General features: G+C 31.5%; 2 protein-coding genes across 4 annotated transcripts; one reads left to right on the forward strand and one right to left on the reverse strand.

The window, feature by feature from the left end:
• The first annotated feature begins 15,623 nt into the window (after window positions 1–15,623).
• Window positions 15,624–19,852, forward strand: LOC110644907 (probable pectin methylesterase CGR3). 3 transcript variants are annotated; one of them, XM_021797875.2, is made up of 7 exons: window positions 15,624–15,780; window positions 16,107–16,241; window positions 16,469–16,508; window positions 16,846–16,887; window positions 17,945–18,319; window positions 18,755–18,810; window positions 19,516–19,852. In XM_021797875.2, the coding sequence occupies exons 2-7, from the start codon at window positions 16,119–16,121 to the stop codon at window positions 19,666–19,668; spliced, it is 789 nt and encodes a 262-aa protein (XP_021653567.2). In that variant the 5' UTR covers window positions 15,624–15,780; window positions 16,107–16,118; the 3' UTR covers window positions 19,669–19,852. The 3 variants fall into 3 exon arrangements, with proteins under 3 accessions (XP_021653567.2, XP_058007325.1, XP_058007324.1); XM_058151342.1 differs by lacking the exon at window positions 15,624–15,780 and adding an exon at window positions 15,831–15,877; XM_058151341.1 differs by lacking the exon at window positions 15,624–15,780 and adding an exon at window positions 15,970–15,992.
• Window positions 19,853–20,772: 920 nt separating this feature from the next.
• Window positions 20,773–21,264, reverse strand: LOC131182050 (uncharacterized mitochondrial protein AtMg00810-like). The gene has a single exon (XM_058150680.1). It carries the CDS (start codon window positions 21,262–21,264, stop codon window positions 20,773–20,775), a length of 492 nt encoding a protein of 163 aa, XP_058006663.1.
• Between the last annotated feature and the right edge of the window lie 1,095 nt (window positions 21,265–22,359).

Here is a 22,359-nt window from a genome sequence, read left to right on the forward strand (position 1 = left end):
GGTTGATGCAGATGTATGAATGAGTGGATCCTGGATCCACCAATGCATGCACAGATGTATTGTAGAGGGAGAACGTACCCCTGATGACGTCCGGGGCATCTTGCTCCTCCTGAGCTCTCATGGCATAGGCTCTGGCAGGTGGTCTGCCCTCAAGCCTCTCTGCTGGCTCAGATGCAGGCCTCTGTGATGGTCCCACTGCCTCAGATTTGCCAGATTTCCTACCCCTTTATGGTGCAGGAGCAGGTCTGTCTGCTTGTGTTAGAGCAGCTGTAGTAGTTCTGCATGGACAGTTCCTCAACTGATGCTCTGTCGACCCACACCTTAAGCAGGCATCAGTCACTCTCCAACACTCCCCCTTATGCCACTTCAGGCAATGTGGACATGCAGAAGATGCTGGGGCTGGTCCCCTGAACCCCATCCCTAGAGAGCTACCCACTCATGGTGTGGACTGACCTCTCCTAGGGGTAAACTGTGGCCTGGGCCCTTGAGATTGACCCTGACCTTGTGGTTGACCTGAACTCTGTGTAGGTAGACCTTTGAACTTCATGCCACCCCACCAATAATGCTTCCTTAAATCACGGTACATCTTAGTTGAACCTGGGTGTACTGTGTAAGCAGAATGGTGTGCCTCCTCCATGATTTCTCTTCTCAACTCATTAATATTGGGGACACAAAGTCTAGTGCCATAACAAAGAACTCCATCATCATTTAACATGAACCCTTGAGCTTGGCCTTGATGAATACTATCTATAATCTCACACAATTGAGAATCCCACTTCTGAGCAGCCTTAACTCGATCAATCAAGATAGGCCTAACTCGAAAATGTGCTGAGAATAATCCAGCTACGATTTCAAACTCTACTCCCTGATCTAGCAACTCATGTAATTCATCAATCAGAGGCCTCTTCTTGGTAGATATATGGGCTAAACTACCAGAAGACTTCCTACTTAGAGCATCAGCCACCATATTAGCTTTTCCAGGGTGATATTGTATGGTGCAATCATAATCTTTCAGCAATTCTACCCATCTCCTTTGCCTACGATTAAGATCACATTGGTCAAGGATGTATTTGAGACTTTTGTGGTCAGTGAAGATTTCACAAGTCTCACCATACAGATAGTGCCTCTAGATTTTCAAAGCAAAAATTACTGCAGCCATTTCCAAATCATGAGTTGGATAATTCTGCTCGTGCGTTTTCAACTGATGAGAAGCATATGCAATAACCTGTTCTGCATCAAAACACATCCTAAACCAATCCTAAAAGCATCACAATACACTGCATAATCCCCTGATCCAGACAGAAGGGCTAACACTAGTGCTATAGTTAAACGAGTCTTAAGCTCTTGAAAACTTTTTTCACAAGCCTCAGACCACTGAAATTTTACATTCTTCTGTGTCAACTTAATTAAAGGTGCTGCAATACGAGAGAAGTCTTGAACAAACCGTCTGTAATACCCTATTAAACCCAAGAAACTACGAATCTCTGACACATTTGTGGGTCTAGGCCAATGAAGCACTGCCTCAATTTTCTTCTTATCGACACACACCCCATCCTTAAATATTGTATGGCCTAGGAAAGCCACACTATCTAACCAGAACTCATATTTTGATAACTTGGCAAATAGCTTGTGTTCCCATAAGGTTTGAAGGAGAATGCTGCTCATGCTCCTCTTTACTCTTTGAGTACACTAGAATGTCATCGATGAACACTATAACAAATTGATCTAAGAAAGGCTTGAAAACTCTATTCATGAGATCCATAAAAGCAGCTGGAGTATTGGTAAGACCAAAAGACATTACAAGAAATTTATAGTGTCCATACCTAGTCCTAAAGGCCATCTTGAGTATGTCTTCTTTCTTGACCCTCAATTGATGATACCCAGATCGAAGATCAATCTTGGAAAAACACTTTGCACCTTGAAGTTGGTCAAATAGGTCATCTATACGTGGAAGAGGATACTTATTACAGACAGTCACCTTAGTCAATTGCCTATAATCAATACACATTCTCAAAGACCCATCCTTCTTCCGCATAAATAATACAGGAGCACCTCATGGAGAAATATTAGGGCGAATAAACCCCTTATCTAGTAGGTCCTATAGCTGCTCCTTCAACTCCTTAAGTTCTGCGGGTGCCATACGATAAGGTGGCATAGATATGGGCTCAGTTCCAGGAACTAAGTCTATACCAAACTCTACCTCTCGCTCCGGGGGTAAACCTGATAAATCTTTTGGAAACACATCAGGAAACTCCTTAACCACTGCAACATTCTCCAAATCTGTACCTTCTACCTGAACGTCTCTAAAATAAGCTAGATACCCCTTACACCTCTTTCGTAATAACCGCTAGCACTCACTACTGAGATAAGATTACTAGAGGCTATACTACGATCTCCCTGAAATTGAAATTCTGCCTTCCCAGGAATTTTAAAGAGTACAACTTTATTATGACAATCCAATGAAATGTGATAAGTGGCTAACCAATGCATGCCTAAAATCACATCAAACTCAAACATATCTAAAGAAACAAGATCTACAGCTAATTCTCTATCTCCAATGTGAACTATACATCCCCTATACACCATATCAGTGTCTATTGCATTCCCTATAGGTGTTGATACAGATAAAGGATACTCTAATAAAGTAGGTGGTGTACTAAATCTGATGGAAAAGTATGGAGAAACAAAGGAATGAATGGAATTAGGATCAAACAGTACTTTAGCATCAAATGAGCAAATAGGAAGTGTACCTTTCACTACTGCATTAGATGCCTAAGCATCCTGCTGAGTCAAAGCAAAAACCCTGGCTTGACCTCTACCACCAGACGTTTGTCCCTGAGTTTGAGCAGATCCTCTACTATCAGAACCTCTACCACCCTGACCATGACCACCAGAACCCTGACTTCTATCACTATATTGTGAAATTAGTTGAACCTGAGAAGGAGCAGAATATGCTGCCTGACCAGCACCCTGAGTTGTCCCACTAGTAGGACAATCCTGTCTATGGTGTCCCAGCTGTCCATAACCAAAGTATGCTCCAGTGACCCAATGACAAGTGCCCTTATGTGGCTTACCACAATGCTGACAAGGAGTGGAAACAAGCCTAGTTCTAATCTGACTATACCGAGCATTCCCTGCATGAGTCCTCTGCTCACGTCCCTGACTAACTCCAGATTGATGTGCCCTATTACCAACTGTAGACTGAGAACCCTGCTTATTACCTTGATAAGAACCCTGATGACTCTGTCCTCTGTTAAACTGATTACCTTGACTATCTTTCTTAAACCGCTTGCGCTGCTCATGAGCCCAACGTTCATCATCATACATCTCCATCTGTCTAGCCTGATCAACCACCTCCTCATATTTAGGTAGTCATAAAGTAGCTACACGATCAATTAGCCTATCTCGTGAGCCCCTTTTAAACCTGCGAGCCTTCTTCTCCTCAATTGGAATCAAGTGTTTACCAAGAGGGATAATTTGGTAAACTTCATCTCATACTCTGTAACTGTCATGTTGCCTTGCTTCAAGGTTTTAAACTCCAAAGCCTTAGCCTCTTGAACACTAGGAGGGAGAAATCACTCTAAGAAGAGAGAGTGAAACTTAGGCCAGAGGATAGAACCTTCGGGTCGCCCATTCTTCTTAGAGATATACTACTCACGAGCAACTCCCTTAAGCTGATTTCCTGCCAACATCACCATCCTAGTACTACTGCAATCCATAGTGTCATAACACCTCTCCATGTCATCTAGAAAATCTAAGGGATCAGCTAATGCATCCTCTCCAGTGAACTCCTTTGGTTTTAGCTTGAGAAAGTCTGTAGAGTCAAGGAATCGAGCCCTATCCTGAGCTGGTGCTGAAATAGAGCCAACCACTGGTTGCTGTGGTTAAGTTGTAAGGTATTCAGTTATAGTATTAACAGCACGATTCACTGCAAACAATCCATTGCGGAGATCGCTCTGAAGAATCCGACTCTAGGTGCTTGAGCTGCAGTAGCTAATTGGAATGGTTGTGCCCCAGTCTTAGCCACAGGCGTCTATTCAGATGTCTGATTAATAGTTTGAGGTGATACCTCCCCTGTTGGATCAATGTTTACACTATTAAGACCCTTGGCCCTTGTTCTCCTCTTACGTCTAACAGACCCAGCACCTAGTCATTTTAATAAATAAGCATTAAATATGAAAATGTGAGCCAAATTAAGACAGGTGAAAAAGTACGAAGGACGCAGATATCTAAAGCAATGATAAACTGAAAAGACGCTAAGGATCCTATGCTCCGCAAGTTTACTATACCTCAATCGGGCTCTGATATCAACTTTGTCACGACCCAAAATTCTGAATTGTGACCGGCACATAATTTAAGTATTCTTAAATTATGCAAGCCTTATCAGAATATCTTGAATAAATATATTGTCACTTTCTAATCTTAAAAAAAAAATAGATAAAATCCAAATAAACAAAATACTAAATAAACATTATAAATATCCCATAAGTAAACTGCGGAGTCTTTACATATTTCAAATAAAAAGTTAAACTGTTTAATAAACTAAACTAATTATTAGCCCGAAGAAACATGAATTCGGGCATACCATGAGAACAAATCAAAGATTGTCTTTCTCCATAAAATAGATTGAATATTTGAATCAGCTACAGAATTCTACTGATCCGAAATAGATAACAGACACAGAAAATATGGTTTGAGCCAATGCTCAGTGAATGATAATTGTAGCACACAACAGAATAGGAACAGCCAGACGCTTGATTAAGTTCGTAATAAATTTTCTATCCAATAAAATCATACTCATGCTAATAAAACCATTAATAAAATAATTTCATAAAACATATAAATAAAAAAATTCATTCAATAAAAATTTTATGGTACGGTGCACCAGGGTGATGATACCCCACATCATCAAAGGCCAGATGATAATCGCGCTATTAGATATTAGATACTTTACTCCTCCTTCACAGATATCAATGCATGTGATACTAATGCAAACCATAAACTGCAATGATGCATGACTCGACAATGCAACCTAATACCATTATAGTTCACACGGTGGGGCCAGATAACAGAAACAGATACTGGGCACAAGTACCAATTCAAAATAAAAAATTAATTTATACAAATCAATCAAAATCAATAAAAAATTTCAGATAACAAATAATAACTAATAGTGCAATTCCAATAGTTAATTCCAATAATTTCAGAGAATCAATAAGATCAAATCAATCTCAAATAAATTCAGTATAATACATCAGTAAATTTTATAGTCGGATATCAATCAATATAAAGACACTAAAGGCCTGTTCCCAGAATCCTAATGGCTCTAATGCAAAGATAATTGCAAAATCAATTATTTAATGAAAATCAGAATAAAATTCAACAATAAAATAAAACTTTAGAAAATCACATGTAAAATAATTGTTAAAATATTGATTCAAAATTTTATTTAATAAAAAATTTAATGCTAAGAAATTTTAAAAGGGACTAAAACGGTGACATGTACTATAATTACCACTCACGTGGAATCTCCATGACAATAGTTATTTTCAGTGGAAGGGAGACAATTTCAACTGACAGATTGAATATTCAAATCTCCTACACACTCAAAATATTAAAGAAAATATCAAATAATAATAAAATAACTTATATATATATATATATATATATTACAAGTGTCGGTAAAGAGAAAACGTTTTATATATTCTTTTTTTTTTTTACAAAAATCAGCTATTATCTAACAGTAATCATGATCAACCTAATTCAATACCAATGATCAAAGAAAAAAAAATGAATTTCTGAAGTAATTGTAACAGATCAAGGAAAGAAAATAAAATCAAATTCACCCATTATTGAATAAAAAAATAGAATTTTTACCTTGAAAATAGAATCCAAGGTGATGAATAGAGAAGTAAGAATTTATGAATTCTCAGCGCACATCATATCATAAATCGTAAATTTTATATATTTATATATATACATATATAACAATAAATAAATGATGATGAAAATACCTATTGAGAGTATTTGATAGAAAAAGAAAGTGATAAGCAGGCTTAAGAGCAAAAATTAGCAGAAAGAGATGATTAGGGTATATATATTTGAAGAGTTCTATTATGTATAAAATGGGATGAGAGTTATTATTGAATTGAGTTGTTCAGATTGCAGATACATATTTAATTTTAAAAATAATATATATATATATATATATATATATATATATATATATATATATATATATATATATATATATATATATATATAAAAGCAGACCATCCAATAAAATATTTTTTTTGATAAATATATTAAATTATTGTTAATTAATTAAAATAAAATAATAATAAATAATAAATATATATAGGTTTCCACACTATTTAATATCATTATTGGAGTTATTGTTAAAAAAAATAATCCTTAAACCTGTTAATTAAAAAATATTAACATTAACTTAAAATTAAATTTAAAATGTTTTAATAACATTTCTACAGTTTTAACTATTTTTTAATAATATTTAAAATAATATTTTTTTAAATTATATTATTATTATTAGAACAATTATTAATATTGAAATATGAAAAAAATTAATTAAAATGTATATAATTAATATATAAATTTACATATAAATATTTAAATTTATTTTTATATGAGCTCATATGTAGCAATACTCTTTAAATAAAAATTTATGTTGCGCTTTATTTACTTTTTTAAAAAAAGTTAAGATAGTATTAATTACTTGTTTCCACCTTTATTTTTATTCACTGTTATCACCGCTAATGTATTAATTAATAAAGAAATACATAATTATTATTAGAGCTCTTATTTATAAGTTTAAGATTTTAAATTAAACAATTTCTTAATATGATATTAAAATCTCTCAAACTAAAAGGTTTAGAAGTTGAATTTTGACTACCCCTATTTATTAGTTAAATATTTCAGCATAAAATAAAGTGGGCCTATATTTATTCACGCTTCAAATTTAGTGAGATGTTGTATGCGGATGTATAATAAAGAAATATAAAATTAGTCTTGGAGCTTTCATCTACAAGTTTAAACTTTTAGATTAAATAATTTATTGACATTTATCTTTTCTTATTATATTTCTCTATCTTAGTTAAATAGAAGTGTACTCTAATCAATTGTATGTATTTATTTATAAGATGCAATTACTATTAAGCTCAAGTTTATATAAGAATGAATTTAATAATTATTAAATAAATATTAGCATATAGATTTATGTATTTTTCATATATTTTTCAATTACTTTTACACATATCTCTATATAAAATATAAATTTCACTCTCAAATATCAATTTTAAAAGTTATAATTCACTAAACAACTATTTTCACTAACAATAACCAAGTTATTTACAACCTCAAATCTTCTAAACTTCCTGAATTTAATTTTCTATTGGTACTTGAAAACCTAACACTATAGTTACTCAACTCTCAATCATTTGATCAAACTTTAATTTAGGTAAATGAAAACTTTTATAGAAACAATTTATAGGTTTTCTTTTTTTTTTTTTAATGTCTCTCAAATCTCATAAATGCAAATGAAATCTAATTAAAGAGGTGAGAAAATTTATCATGAAAGATAAACTTTAGGATTTTTTGTTAAGATGAAAACTTCTTATTTGCTCTATAAAATGGATTAAAAAAATTCTCAACTTTCAAAATCATAAGGATTAATATATCTCTTTTATCCTCTTGTTTGGAATGTAAAATTTTATAAGAATTCAATTCAATTGATTATTTTTTGTTAATTTTTATATTTAGAATAAAATAATTTAATTTTTAAATTAAAAAAATTCACCACATGTATATTTTTATTAATATATAAATTATAAATAAAACATAATTTTTAATTGATTATATCTAATATAGTTTAACCCTATATATAAAGAGGAATTTTAGATTATTAAATTAAATATTTAAATTAATATATATACAAAATTAATTAAAGATGAATTTAAATGTAAATATTTAATCTGATAATTATTAATTTCATTTTTATATAAAATTTAACTTATAGTAATTATACCCTTTTAATTTTTAAAATAGAATTATCTTAAATAAATTAAAATAAATTTAATATGTCATGTAAAAAGTGATTTATTATATTATTGTAGTAAAAAAATAAATAACCAAATATTTTGGGAGAGATATAAATAATCATACTTTACTTATTTGAAACTAATTAATTAAGTTCTTTGTGAGTGAGGGAATAAAATCTTAAAAAAAAAATTTATTGTACAGAAAATTTCAACTTATTAAATTAAGATTAATTTTATTAACACTAAATCGATCTATTAAGAAATAAAGTGCTTTTAATAAAAATCTTAAGTATTTTTTTTGTTAGTTTACTTTATATATATATATATATATATATATATAACTTGTTTAAAAATTAAAAATTTTTAAGAATTTAATTATTTTTATATTTAAAAAGAATTTATTTAAAAAAAATTATAAATCAGATTGTAAAGCTTTAATGAATGATTTCCTTCCTTTGTTCAAAGAAAGCTAAAAGCTGTCAAGTTTATGTAATCTTCAAGTCTTGACAAACTTCCAGCAATTTTGCAGATAGGACAGACAGGCAGCACCTGAATGTGGGCATTAATTTTTCATAGGAATCTCTACTTTTTTTTTTTTTCCTTAATTAAGAAGACAACAACATATATTATTCATAAATCTCTCCCTTATCTTTTAAAAAATTGGTTCAAAGTTTGAATTTAACACACTCTCTCTCTCTCTCTCTATATATATATATATATATATAATTTTCTGGTTTATAGGAATTGGCATAAGGTAGGATAAGTTTAATTTCAAGAGACATATGGATGCCAAATATGACATCAATATCTAGTCTGGCTTAAGTATATTACTTATTTGATAAATTAAGATTGGAATTTTTTTTGTTTCTTTAATTTCCTAATGAAAAAAATGACATCAACTATTTTGTTCCTAACACAAATGTATTAGGTGTCTATGTACTCCAAAATCCTTTGCTAAATATTCAAGAGTTGTATTTTGACTTGCTTGTTCAGCACATTTAGTGATTTTAAGAAATTCTATTTTTTGATCTCTATAATATATAAATGTATAAAGAATGAGGGAATACTGGAATTGGCTAAAATATCTCTAATAATTTAATATTATTATAATAAATAATTAAATTTAATTAGTTACTATAATTTTTTATTAATATTTTTTAATAATTTTAATTATAAAATATCTCTAACCATTGATTAATGATGATTGTTTTTCTTTCAATGGTTTGACCCACCTTACAATAGCTCGGAGAATGAGCTATTAACACATTTGCTTCAGCAAAGAAATACTTTTAAGTAGAAAGTTACAGAGTTGGAGGAAATTAAAAATAAAATTATTGAGAAATAGATACAGCCTAATGAATAGCGTGATTAAAATGATATACTAATAAATGATTTGCAGAGCAGAGTTGAAACGTTGATAAAAATAAAAAGTATAATAAAATTTTATTTGTAATTTCTTATTTTTTAAAATATATTAATAATTTATTGATGGCTAAATCAATTTGAGACATTAATCAAATGTGAGAGTTTAATTAGTAATTATACAAATATTAGAGTTTAATTATAAACATTGATAAATTTTATGATTTTTTTTATCAATTAACCCTAATTTGGGGTTTTTAATGTGGCTTATATAGTTAATTGACGTATAACTCTTATTAAGTATACTCATAATTTTTTAACAGTTTAGTTAATTTGAGATATCAATAAAAGGGACGATTTAATTGTCAATTATATAAACTTTAGGATTTAATTATAAAAATTATCAAACTTTAGGGGTTTTTTAGTAATTAACCTTATATATAATTATAATTTAAAATATGAGAGTTTAAATTCTATCTATAACCATACACGTATATAGCTAAGTATAGAAAATATTAAACTCTAATTAACTATGTGACATTCCTTTTTCTAACAAATATTTTTTAATAAATTAACATTTTATTAAATTTTTTTAATAAATTCTAATTAAAATCTTTTATACTGTTAATTGTTATAAAAATTAATTTATTATTTATAATAATTATTATTATATTTATTTATTATTTAATGTTAATTAAATTATATATAAAAATTAAATTATAAATATTAATAATGAATATAAATAATGTGCATAAAAAATTAATAATATTAAAGTAATATTTAATATTGTAGTTGCGTGAATGCATGGAGTTAGCCCGCCATGTGGTGTTCACTATCAAAATTATTATTTTTTATATATGTATGTGCCAATGACATTAATTAATAATATATTATAATTTTATAGTTTTAATTTTTTTTATAGGAATCTCTCTTTTTATATTTCATACGCCTCCAAATCTTTTTTTTTTCCCTTAATCAAGAAGACAACAACATATATTATACATAAATCTCTCCATTATCTTTTAAAAAATTGGTCTAAAGTTTGAATTTGAATCTGTACACCTCTCTATCTCTCTCTCTCTCTCTCTCTCTCTCTCTCTCTCTCTCTCTCTATATATATATATATATATACATATATATGTTATATATAATTTTCTGTTTGGATAAGTTTAATTTAAGAGGCGTATGCGTATCAAATATGACATTAATATCTAGTCTGGCTCAAGCATATTACTTATTTAATAAAAGGGTATTTATCTTAATTTATAAGTTAATTAAACCAGTTTATAAGTTCTAAATATAAATTAATCTATTTATTTTTTATAATTTTTTAGTTTATAAGCTAAAAAAAAAAGATGGGATAACGTAACTTTTTCATTTTGGTGTTTATAAGTAATGTATTTACAAGATAATTTGACTGAGTATTTTTATCATGACCCCATTCCACTGATTGGACTAGCACTAGGACCTAGGTCGACATAAAGCCCTTGAGTCTTATAGTAAGCCTCACTATTCCTAAACCCATAACTAAGGCCAAAATTGAGGCTCAACATGTAAATAAAATAAAATAAAATATTATATTTTTATTTGGGCTAACCCAACCAGATAACTATCAGAAAACCAAAATTAGAGGAGCCTAACTCAACCCTGATACTCATAATGTACAAAATATTTAATATCATAAATTTTTTATTAACTAATATAATATATACATAAACCAATGTCCCGACAGAGCTCTAGTTATTAAACAAATAAATAAATGCAAGAAATTATTAAACTAAGAAGCACAACCTGCGGAGGAAAATGTAAGTTAGACTCGAAGAAATAAACTCGCTCCTCCTGCAATCTGGGAAAAATATTTGAACAGAAATGAGCGTTTGACTCATACAGTTTAGATATTGATTATAAGTGCAATTTCGATAACTATCTAAAACTAGTGCAATCCTACCATGAAATACACATCTATTACATATAATAATTAATTCACCTAATATTTGCGTGAGAAGTTAATTTGGAGATACTCACACACCCAGTATATCACATTAATATATATATGGGAGTTGATCCCCTATACAGTTGTCTTAATCTAATACCTGTCAGCGAGGTCAACTCAAGTCAAACTTTCGCTTAATAATCCAAGTGCAGAGGTCAGCGAGATCAACTCAAAGCCGTACTCAACCCAACTTATCCATGTATAAGGATCGAGTCACAGCAAGTCCAGCTCCAGTTGCGACTACCTATCCTACCCATATCCATATCCACATCATGCTCACATCAACACACACACATAGCTCAAAATTATCCTCAGAGCTGCAATTACAAATAAATAACAGTAATTAAATATGCAATAACGATAATGCTCCTCATATATTAGCTATACATGTGCATAGTTAAACATTTATAAAATGTATGAGCATGCTAGATATATAATTATATTGAAATTACAAAAATAATCAATATCCAACTCACTGACTGGTCGACCCGTTTGCAGTTGGTCCAGCTAGAAGGAGAAGACGACTAGCACCGATCACCTAAACATACACACTGACCTCTATCAAAAGTCTGACAAAATTAAATAATTAATTCAAACTATAAAATCAAAATAAATCCTAAGGTCTTGCTGAAATTTCGGCAGAATCTCCCCTATAACTAGACCTAACTCCCTTGTAAGAAAAAAGTAGCCATAGCAACCAACATTGCTATAGGCCCACAATAATAATTATGATGCACATTCGGGGCTTACAAGAATCCTAATCTAGGTCCAATCCTTCAAACTTCCTCTTGGGTCCCTAACTCTTCCACAGTCCAAATAATTATTTCAGAACTTTAAAAATTATAAAAATATTTCTAGAGGTCCTCCATATTATCCTTGTATTAATTAAAATTATTGTATTTAATTTTACTGAGTCATAAATATTTTACAGATTTTACTAGCTAGCTTAAACAAGGAATAAACTACACAATTTGAGTTAGGGACTACCTTTACAAATTCTTCTACTTGGAACGCATCCAGAATATCTGAAAATGTTAGGAACGACTGTAAACACGTTTCCTTTTTGGGATAACCTGCCAAACACTCAGACTGGGCCAGAAACTCGATTCTGAGTGTCGGTGAGTTATTGTCGATCTGATTGCACCTAAACGATGCCCATAAATTATTAATAATTATCATATAATTATATTTAATTTATAGACATCGAAAAATGTAGAAAATCTCATCAAACAATCCAGACGGTCCTATAATCGCCTTTTTCAAATTGGATCAGTCCCATCTCAAAGGTTTTGTCGCTCTGAATCCATTGGCGGTCTCGGATCGCTGATCCAACAGTCGGATCGTCTTAGATCTGATCGGAAAGCTTGAAAATCCCAAAATTTCTCTCCTTCATAACTTTTTCCTTCGACCACCATTTGCTGCAAAATTGATATCAAAAGAAAGCTCTCGGAATAAGCTTTCTAATACCACCAAGAAACGCCTTGATCGGACATCTGATGAAGTCGTAATCGTGCCTATAAGTTACTGCCCCTGCATAAGCATTGCAAGAGGAAATTCCTTCATTCGCGCAGCTGCTGGCGCTGCTCCGACTAGCTGGTGGCTCACTAGCATTGCCTGAGGCCGGAGGAGGTGCTGGCTGGTGCTCCTTATTGTTGGAGCAGATGGGACGGTGAGGGGAGGGAGGAAAGTGAGGGAGAGAGACCATGGGGGGGGGGGGTCACTTCTTGCCATGCGATTTTGATTTTTTTTTTTATGCTTTTTATTCCCTATTGGTCCCTAAACTTTTTAAATATATAAATTAGGTTCAAAATTCTTTTATTATATTTAAATTAAGTAAAACTTTAGTAATAATAATAATAATAATACTCTAAAGAAACTTAATATGATTTAATCTTAAATAACTTTAATTGATTTTTGATAATGACAATATTATAAATAATAATTTAAAATAATAATAATAATAATAATAATAATATATGTAAAAATAACATTTATAAAATAAAAATATTATTATTATGAAAATATTAATTTAAATACCATGAATAAAATAGTTATTATAATTTTTTATATTAAGGATTAATATATGGTGGTGGCGTGAACGCGTGGAGTTAGCCCACCATGTGGTTTTCACTATCAAAATTATTTATTTTTTATATGTATGTGCCAATGACATTAATTAATAATATATTGTTCACGTGCCTCTGTTTGTCTTCTTCTTTTGCATTCAATACTTTAATAATAACGCAATTCAAGTACAAGTTGAAGTGTAGAACCCTAGCCTCCCTTCTCTTTACTCTCTTAAAAAAAAATGTTGAATTATAAAATTTAAATTATAAAATTATAAAATGATAAAATTTAAACAACATTTTACTTATTAAAATTTTTTTAGAGTTAATTAAAAATAATATCATTTTATAAATTATTTTAAATTTACACTCATGTTTTCTATATTTATAATTTAAAATATGTTTAAAATTATAATTAATTAAATAAAATATATATTTTATCAAATTTAAATCTCATATTTCAAATTTTCCGTTCAAATACAATGTAAGAATTTTTACATATCATTGTCAATTATGTAAGTCTCTTTTACTTTTTCTTTCTTTATAAAATAAAACATTTTATTTAATTTCTTTCACTCTCATTATTTTTATAAAATTTTTTGTTTTTTATTCTCTTAATGAGTATTTTCCTTTTTATATAAGATTTTTTTTTCTTTTCATTTTGGAGGTTTTGATATTTAGAGATGAACAAATTATGATAGTTATTTAAATTCCAAAATTTGAAATAATTTCTTAAAATTATTTGTTATATTATATGGATTTGAATTCCCAAAACATAGCACCTAGGGGGTGAACATTCGGTTCAAATCGAATCGAACCGAACCAAATTAAATTATAAAAATCAAAATGTAAATTTTAGAAATCGAACCGAAATGAGTGAAAAATTGAATCGAACCGAACCGCTCTATTTCAGTTTGGTTCGGTTTAAACCGATCGGTTTGATTTTTGATTAATTTTTTAATTTAGACTTAATTTTCAAGTTATTTGGTCTAATTTTAACTTTAGTTTGAACCTAATAATCATTAATCAATGAAATTAAACAATTAATATATATAAAATTAAATATAATTCATAAATTTTTCATAAAAATAAATTAATTCAAAAATCAATTCGGTTCGATTTAGTTCTATTTGACTATATAAATTACTATTCGGTTCAGTTCGGTTTAACTGATTTTTTTCTCTTCAAAATCGATCCGAACCGAAATAACCGAAATTTTTATAATGTAAAATCAAACCGAACCGATTGAATTTTAAAATCGAATCAATTGAATCGAATTGACTCGGTTCGATTCAATTTTTCGATTTGAATCGAATTGACTCGGTTCGAATCGATTTTTCAATTTGAATCGAATTGACTCGGTTCGATTCGATTTTTCAATTTGAACAAAATTCTGCTCAGCCCTAATAGCACCCATTATGATGTGAACCTCCAATCAATAAAAAAAATGCATTATCACTCTCTCCCTCCCTTTCTTTGCCTTTCTATCCCCCTCTTTCTTTATGTCTATCTCTTTGTCTCTCCCTTCTAGTTTTTGTCTCTCTGCCAATATAAACTCTAATTCATCAGCATCAAAATCAAAATCTTAATGAATTGAAGTTTATCAATGGCAAAGAGAAAGAAGGGGAGCAAGATAGGGCGAAAAACACAGAAAGAGGCAAGAATTAGGAGAAAAAGGGAGAAAAAAAAAAGATAAGAGATAGAAAAAAAAATAATGAAACTATTAATAATAATAAAATTCAGAGATAAAATAATAATTTAATCTATTTTAAATTATTAAATAGGGAACAGAGACTATTATATAGGTGAATACTCAACTCAACTTAACTCAACTAACACTTTATTCTAAAGATTTATGGTCGGCTAGACTACTATATAGGTGAATAAATATAAAAATATTTTAATATGTTTTTCGAATAAATAAATTAAAAATACTGTATTTTAACATTATCACTGTTTTTTTTTTCTTAATAGCATTTCCCTCTCCTTAGAATTTGGTAGAAGAAAGACATATATATATATATATATATATATATATATTTTTTTTTTTTTCCCTTTTTTTTTAGGAAAGAAGACTTTCGGAAATGGGCTATGGGCATATGTGAACCTCCCAATGTCAAAGCCCAGTTGATAAATTCCAAAAAAAAATTTTTTTTTAGAAAATATTTTTGTCCAGTTATTATGAAAATAAAAGTGCATAAACAAATAAATAAAAGATGAGCTGAAAATAATACCATAAACAGATCTGCGTAATGTTTTAAAAGCTGTCAAAAATCAACCTATTTTTGTCAATTCTTGATCTCAGGTAAGCTCTTCAATTGCTTTTCTGATAGTGTTCACTCTTCTGTTTCCTTTTCAGTAATTTCCTTTTTCTGTGCTGCTTTTATTGAATGAACTTAACAGTTAGGTGTTAACCCAAATCACTTTCGCTTAATTGCCTAATTTGGGTTGTGTTAGAATTGGATTGAAATGAGAAATGGGTAGTGAAGTTTGGCTTGAAAAAATTGTTGCTTTATGGTATTTAGCTTTTACACACACAAAGGAAGAGATGTAGAAAAAAAATTCTTGCTGTGTTGATTGCAAGAAGCGTTTTTAGAACAATGACTATAGTTTTTTTATGGGGATGTTCAGGAATAGATAGCAATGTCAAGGAGGCCAGGAAATCCCGCTAGACGCGTAGCTGAGGGTGGAAGCCTCCCTTTTGTTGGATCTGTACACTCGAAATCACGTTCGTCGCCTTTGCTATCTATTGGCCTTGTGGTTGTGGTAATTTCTATTGCTATTTGCTACTCAGCTTTTGTATTGTCAATGTGTAGCATTATTTACCAGGAAGTGGTATTCCTTTATTAGATAAGCAGATGCAATTTAAATTGTTTGTTTTTCATTGCTTGGTGGGGGTCTGTTGTTGACGAACTGGTAAATAATTTTTTGATTTAATTAGTTCAGGTGTAGTGTGAAAACTACTGATTAAAGTTGTTTGTTTTTAATTTCAGGGTGCAATTCTTCTGATAGTATATTGTTGCAGTGGCTCAGGTTTGCATTTTTCCTGCAAATTTAATCCTTCTGATGGATGAATTCATGAAGCCCCCTCCCTCACAACCCCAAATCCACTGCTTGGGAAAAAGTCGCCAGGCTATGGAATTTAGTTTAAGTTTCCATAGTGCTGTCTCTTTTTCTCGGTATTGGACATGGCATTTAACCTCTTGTCTGCCTTAGGGATGAAATAAAACAAAATAAATAAATAAATTGAAACAATACTCAATATAGGCAACTGAATAGGATTACCTCATTGGTCTAGTTTAGGCTACAGGTTTCCATTTTGTAAGACATTCTGTTCTGACTTCTGAATCTATCAACATTTATCTGACAGGTGGACATATCAGTGAAAGAGAAGCTTTCAGCAAATTGGAAGGTAAATTGCAACATCCTTATGTTTTCATAGTCTTCTTCTCTATGGTATTAATATTTCACACATTGAGAGGTGGTTACTGAATTACATATATGAATATTCTTCTAACATAATTGTTCTTTCAGCCCTAACCTTGCGGGAAATATAGTGCAGAACCAATAAAATCAGTGAGAGTAACCCGTATAGTCCACCCCAACTAGATTGGGATTGAGTTGTACTTCTGTATCATCAGAATATACTATCCTTTGTATATGGACCATAATCAAACAAAAACTCTATTGAGTTCTGTAATTGGAAATTTTGGTGAAAGGTTTCTCTTTAGCTATGTGTTGACCCTTTTTGATTTTGTTCTCTTAGGATTTATTTCGTTTATTTCCATTTACTGTTAACAAAATTTTCTCTGATAAATAAAGTTTGAGACAAAGCTCAACTTAGCTCTATCTATTGAATAAAGTGTTTCTTATTTTGTCAAGGCATTCTTTCTACTAAGATTTAGCTCTTGTAATGAAAATAATTAGATACTGAAAAATTCCCCATATCTAACTTCTGACAGATAAAAGCAAATTTACTGCCATAATTTTTTTGACTTTTGATATTCTTATAGCAACCATTCTTTATTATTGCATGAAGGATCTTTTGTACCCAATTTAGTTCACATTGTATAAATCTAACTATATTAAGTCCAAAGGGATGTAGGCATGTAGTTCTATTTTGGCATCTATGGTAACAGCAGGCTAGTACCCTGTTCTTTGATTTATTATTTTAGAATTGTTTGGATATGATCTTAGTATCCTTATCGTGCATGATGCAACTAATTGAACTGGCAGGCTTATGTGTAGAAACACAATAGTTGTACCACTACTACCCCAGATTTGTGCATTTATCTTCTATGCTAATAATTTATTTGAAGATTAGGAATGAACAAAAATGAAAATGTTAGCTCTGTCAATCTTGTATGTGATAATGTGAAGCATTATTATACTCTTGTCATGAAGTACTGTGGATCTGAGAATTATTGCACAAAAAAATTCAACAATCTGAATATTTGTATGCAAAGCAGGTAGTGGCTCATGCGCATTAGAAGTTCAAAGAGCAATACCTATCCTGAAGAAAACTTATGGTGACAGCATGCGTAAAGTAATGCACCTAGGCCCTGACACTTGTTCTGTAGTACTGAAGTTGTTGAAAGAAGAAGAAACAGAAGCCTGGGGTGTGGAACCATATGACTTAGATGATGTTGATGCCAACTGCAAGAATCTTGTGCGCAAAGGCATTGTGCGTGTTGCTGATGTCAAGTTTCCCCTGCCATACCGGGCAAAATCATTTTCTCTTGTTATAATTTCAGATGCGTTGGATTACTTGTCTCCTAGATATCTCAACAAAACTCTACCTGAATTGGCAAGGGTGTCTTCTGGTGGTGTTGTTATATTTTCTGGTAATATGCCATGATGTTTATGTTCTTAGTCTTTTGTTGATGTGGTCCTCATACATAAGACCCAGCCAGAAATCATTAAGACAATGGTTTGACCTTGAAGATGTTAGCTGATGTCGTAAATTAGTTTGTTTATCTTGTTTAGATACAGAGGGTATAGAATCAATTTATGCTGCTTTGTTAACTGGTTCCTTTTTCTTTTAATCATTCCATAGTCTTCCCTATCTTGATGAGTGAGCTTCTTTTATAAATTCTATTGTTTTAACTATGAAACTGCATTCTCTTGTATAAATGAATTATTTATGCCCCACATTTTATATAGGGATATCTAAACGTATTTCTCTTCTTTGAATGCTCTTGCGTCTTTCTTCAAAATATGAAGTCATGGAGAAATAATGATCCTCTGGCTTGATTGCTGATTTTTGTTTCCTCTTGTAGGCTATCCAGGTCAGCGTAAAGCAAAGGTTGCTGATTTATCTAAGTTTGGCCGTCCAGTAAGTAGCCATTATTTGCTAACCTTTCAATTTATTTTGGAGTCACTGTTCTGCACTTTTTTAGTAGTACTTCATGACATCACGTTTACATGCCATTGTGGCAATTTTATTGATTACATGTGGCTTGACATTAGGCCACGTCTTTAGAATATCACTTGTATGCTATCAAGATCACTTTTGCCCCTGGGCTTTAGATGAGGTGCTAATGATAAGGGGCAACCTTTATTGCTGCTCTCTCTCCCCCCTCCTTGTCCTTTTCTTTTTTATCTTTTCCTTCTTTATTTGATGCTTATGTTGGAGGGAAACTGCGCCACACTTGAAGAGAGAATCAGATTAACTCAATAATGCCTTATTCTAAGGTTGGCTATGATTTGAAATTGGTTCTTGCAAAAAGGAAAAAAAGAAAAAGACGAAGAAATGTTGCTGGTTCTTCAAGTTTTGACAGTTAAAAGAGTGATTTTCTGTATCGCAGTTGTTTCACATAATTAGATTGATTTCGGATGCTATCCTATTATGTACTCTTCACAGCAAGATGCTGCTCAAGTGAAAAACTAAAATGAGTCTAGTCATGAATAAACTAATGATTATCATGATACTGGGTTTGCAATTCAGTATCAAGATCTAGATTTTTTTATGCGGCATAAATCTTTGTTATATACATAAAGGGTCTACTTCAGAAGAATTATTCAAGTTACTTTTTTGAAGGCCAAATTTCGGAGCTCAACATGGTGGATAAGGTACTTTCTTCAGAACAGCTTAGAAGAGAATGAAGCTGCTGCAAAGAAGTTTGAGCAGGCTTCAGTAAAAAGGTCATATAAGCCTACCTGCCAAGTTTTCCATCTCAAGTCATATCGATGAGAATCTCTACATCATAACAAGTCTTTGCTCTTTCTGCTTCTTGGCAAAAACCATGCCAGTAAGCACCTTAAGCTCCCATAGGGTAAATTATTTTGTTGAAATCACATTTGCTTTGTTCTGTCATCATACAGTAAATGATAATTTATTTACCTTGGAAATGAGCATGCTGAATTCGATTCTACAATTCTTTCAGCTGTTTCAGCACCCCAACCACAAAGGTAGTTCTGTTAGTATGTTAAAATTCATTCTTTAATGATGCTATGGATAATACATTTGCTTCATATGTTCCATGATAGAATATGTTGCCTTCTGCTTTTGGCCTTTATTATTGTGAGTAAACTGATAAGGAAAATTATTGAATACGCCTGGAGCAGTACTTCTTTACTTAAATAAATATGAAATTCACCTCTCATGATTTATGAAGGATTTCACAATGTACGTAAGTGCAAAGAGCATCATAATCCTGTACGCTAGAAGCACCTAATAATCTCCGGACGAAGAAACGAGATATTGTGCTGGAGAAGAATCTTGAGAGGTGCTTGGGTTAAGTTACCAGTCAGGTCTAAAGCTTCACTTCGAGTTGAACATTGTGCTAGTGAATGGTATTGTTGGTGATTTTGTTTCAGTTTTTGTTCCGGTAACTCAAATAAGCGGCTATTGGTGAATGGTTCTGGGATAAAAAAAACTTAAATATTTGGATGGTGAGAATCGTGAACAGCCTCTGGACACCACTTCTATAATTATATTAACAAAGCAATTTGGATGACATATGCTCATTATCAACTTTATCTTACTATGAATAATCTTAGTATTATAAAATCTTAAATTTAAATTTTAATCGGAATCAATTATAAAAAATAATTATGGGTTTAAGTATGAATTTCTTATATAAAATTAAAAAAAAAAATTCCATTTTAGTCTGAATTTTTAATGGTAAGTTTTATTTTTTATTCAATAGTATATTGAATATTTTCTATGTATTTTGTTGAATAAGATAAAAGGTATTTATATACAAAGGATTTTATAATTAAGTATTCTGAATCCTATAATTAAGTATTCTCATGAAACACTGGATTTGAGGCAATATGGAGAGTAGCTTGATTGTCACTCAATAGGAGATGAGGTCTCAAAACCCACTTCTTCCAATAATTGACGCGTCCGCATTACTTCACATACAGCTTGGGCCATAACTTGATATTCTGATTCAACACTTGAACGAGAAACTATAGTCTGTTTCTTACTTCTCCAAAATACTAAGTTTCCTCCAACAAAGATATAATATCCTGTAATGGATTTCCTATTAATCTTTGAACCTACTAAATCTGCATCTAAAAAATACTCAATATTTAAGTGCCCATGATTGCTATATAAGAGACCACGACTTGGAGCACCCTTCAAGTAACATAAAATTTGCCCCAAAGCTTCCCAATGGTTAATAGTAGGAGAGGACATAAATTGACTTATAATACTAACTGAATATGCAATATCCGGACGAGTCACTGTGAGATAATTAAGCTTGCCAACCAATCTCCTATACATCTCAGGGTCCTCAAATAGTTCACCATCTCCTACTGTGAGCTGAAGATTTGGAGTCATTGGTGCATTGCATGGTTTGACACCTATTTTTCTGTTTTCACCAATAAATCAAGGACATACTTCCTCTGAGATAAGAAGATGCCTTTCTTACACCTTGAAACTTCAATGCCTAAGAAATATTTCAACAAACCCAAATCTTTTGTTTGAAACTGAGTCGGAAGGAATGACTTAAGTGATGAAATGCCTGTAGAGTCATTTCTAGTAATAATAGTATCATCAACATATACTATAAGTAAGATTAGTCCAGCTTTAGAGTGTCTATAAAACACTGAATGATCGAATTTGCTCTTCTTCATACCAAACTGCTGAACTAACTCACTGAATCTGCTAAACCAAGCTCGAGGACTCTGTTTCAAGCCATAAAGGGATTTTTGGAGCCTGCAAACTTTGCCTAACTCTCCCTGAGCAACAAAACTTGGTGGTTGCTCCATATAAACTTCATCCTGGAGATCACCATGAAGGAAAGCATTTTTGATATCTAACTGATATAAAGGCCAATCATATTTAGTTGCCAAAGAAACAAATAAGCAAACAGAAGCTAGTTTAGCAACAAGAGAGAAAGTGTCAGAGTAAGCAGTGCTATAAGTCTGAGCATATCCTTTAGCAACAAGGGGAGCCTTGAGACGAGCCACAGTACCATCGGGATTCACTTTGACTATAAAAATCCATTTACATCCAATAGCTTTCTTATCTGGGGTCAGATGTACTAATTCCCAAGTACCATTAGTATCTAAAGCCAACATTTTCTCTTCCATTGCAACACGCCAGCCAGGATGAGACAATGCCTTAGCAATAGTTTTAGGAATAGAAATAGTATCTAGAGAACTGATAAAACAATGAGATGATGGAGACAAGTGATCATAACATACAAAGGAAGAGATAGGATAAGTACATTAACGTTTACCTTTACGAAGAGCAATGGGAAGATCTAAGTCAGACTGAGGAGCAGTGGATGAAACTGGATCTTCTGACGAAGAAGCTGGTGGAGGATCTAAGTCAAGAGTCTCTAATCTCCTAGAATAAACATAAACAACAGGTGGGCGAGGGAGTTGAGCCGGTGCTGGTGCAGGAGAATTCTGAGGACCTGGGTGAGGA

Source organism: Hevea brasiliensis, chromosome 8 (assembly GCF_030052815.1).
Source record: "Hevea brasiliensis isolate MT/VB/25A 57/8 chromosome 8, ASM3005281v1, whole genome shotgun sequence".
Taxonomy (NCBI): domain Eukaryota; kingdom Viridiplantae; phylum Streptophyta; class Magnoliopsida; order Malpighiales; family Euphorbiaceae; genus Hevea; species Hevea brasiliensis.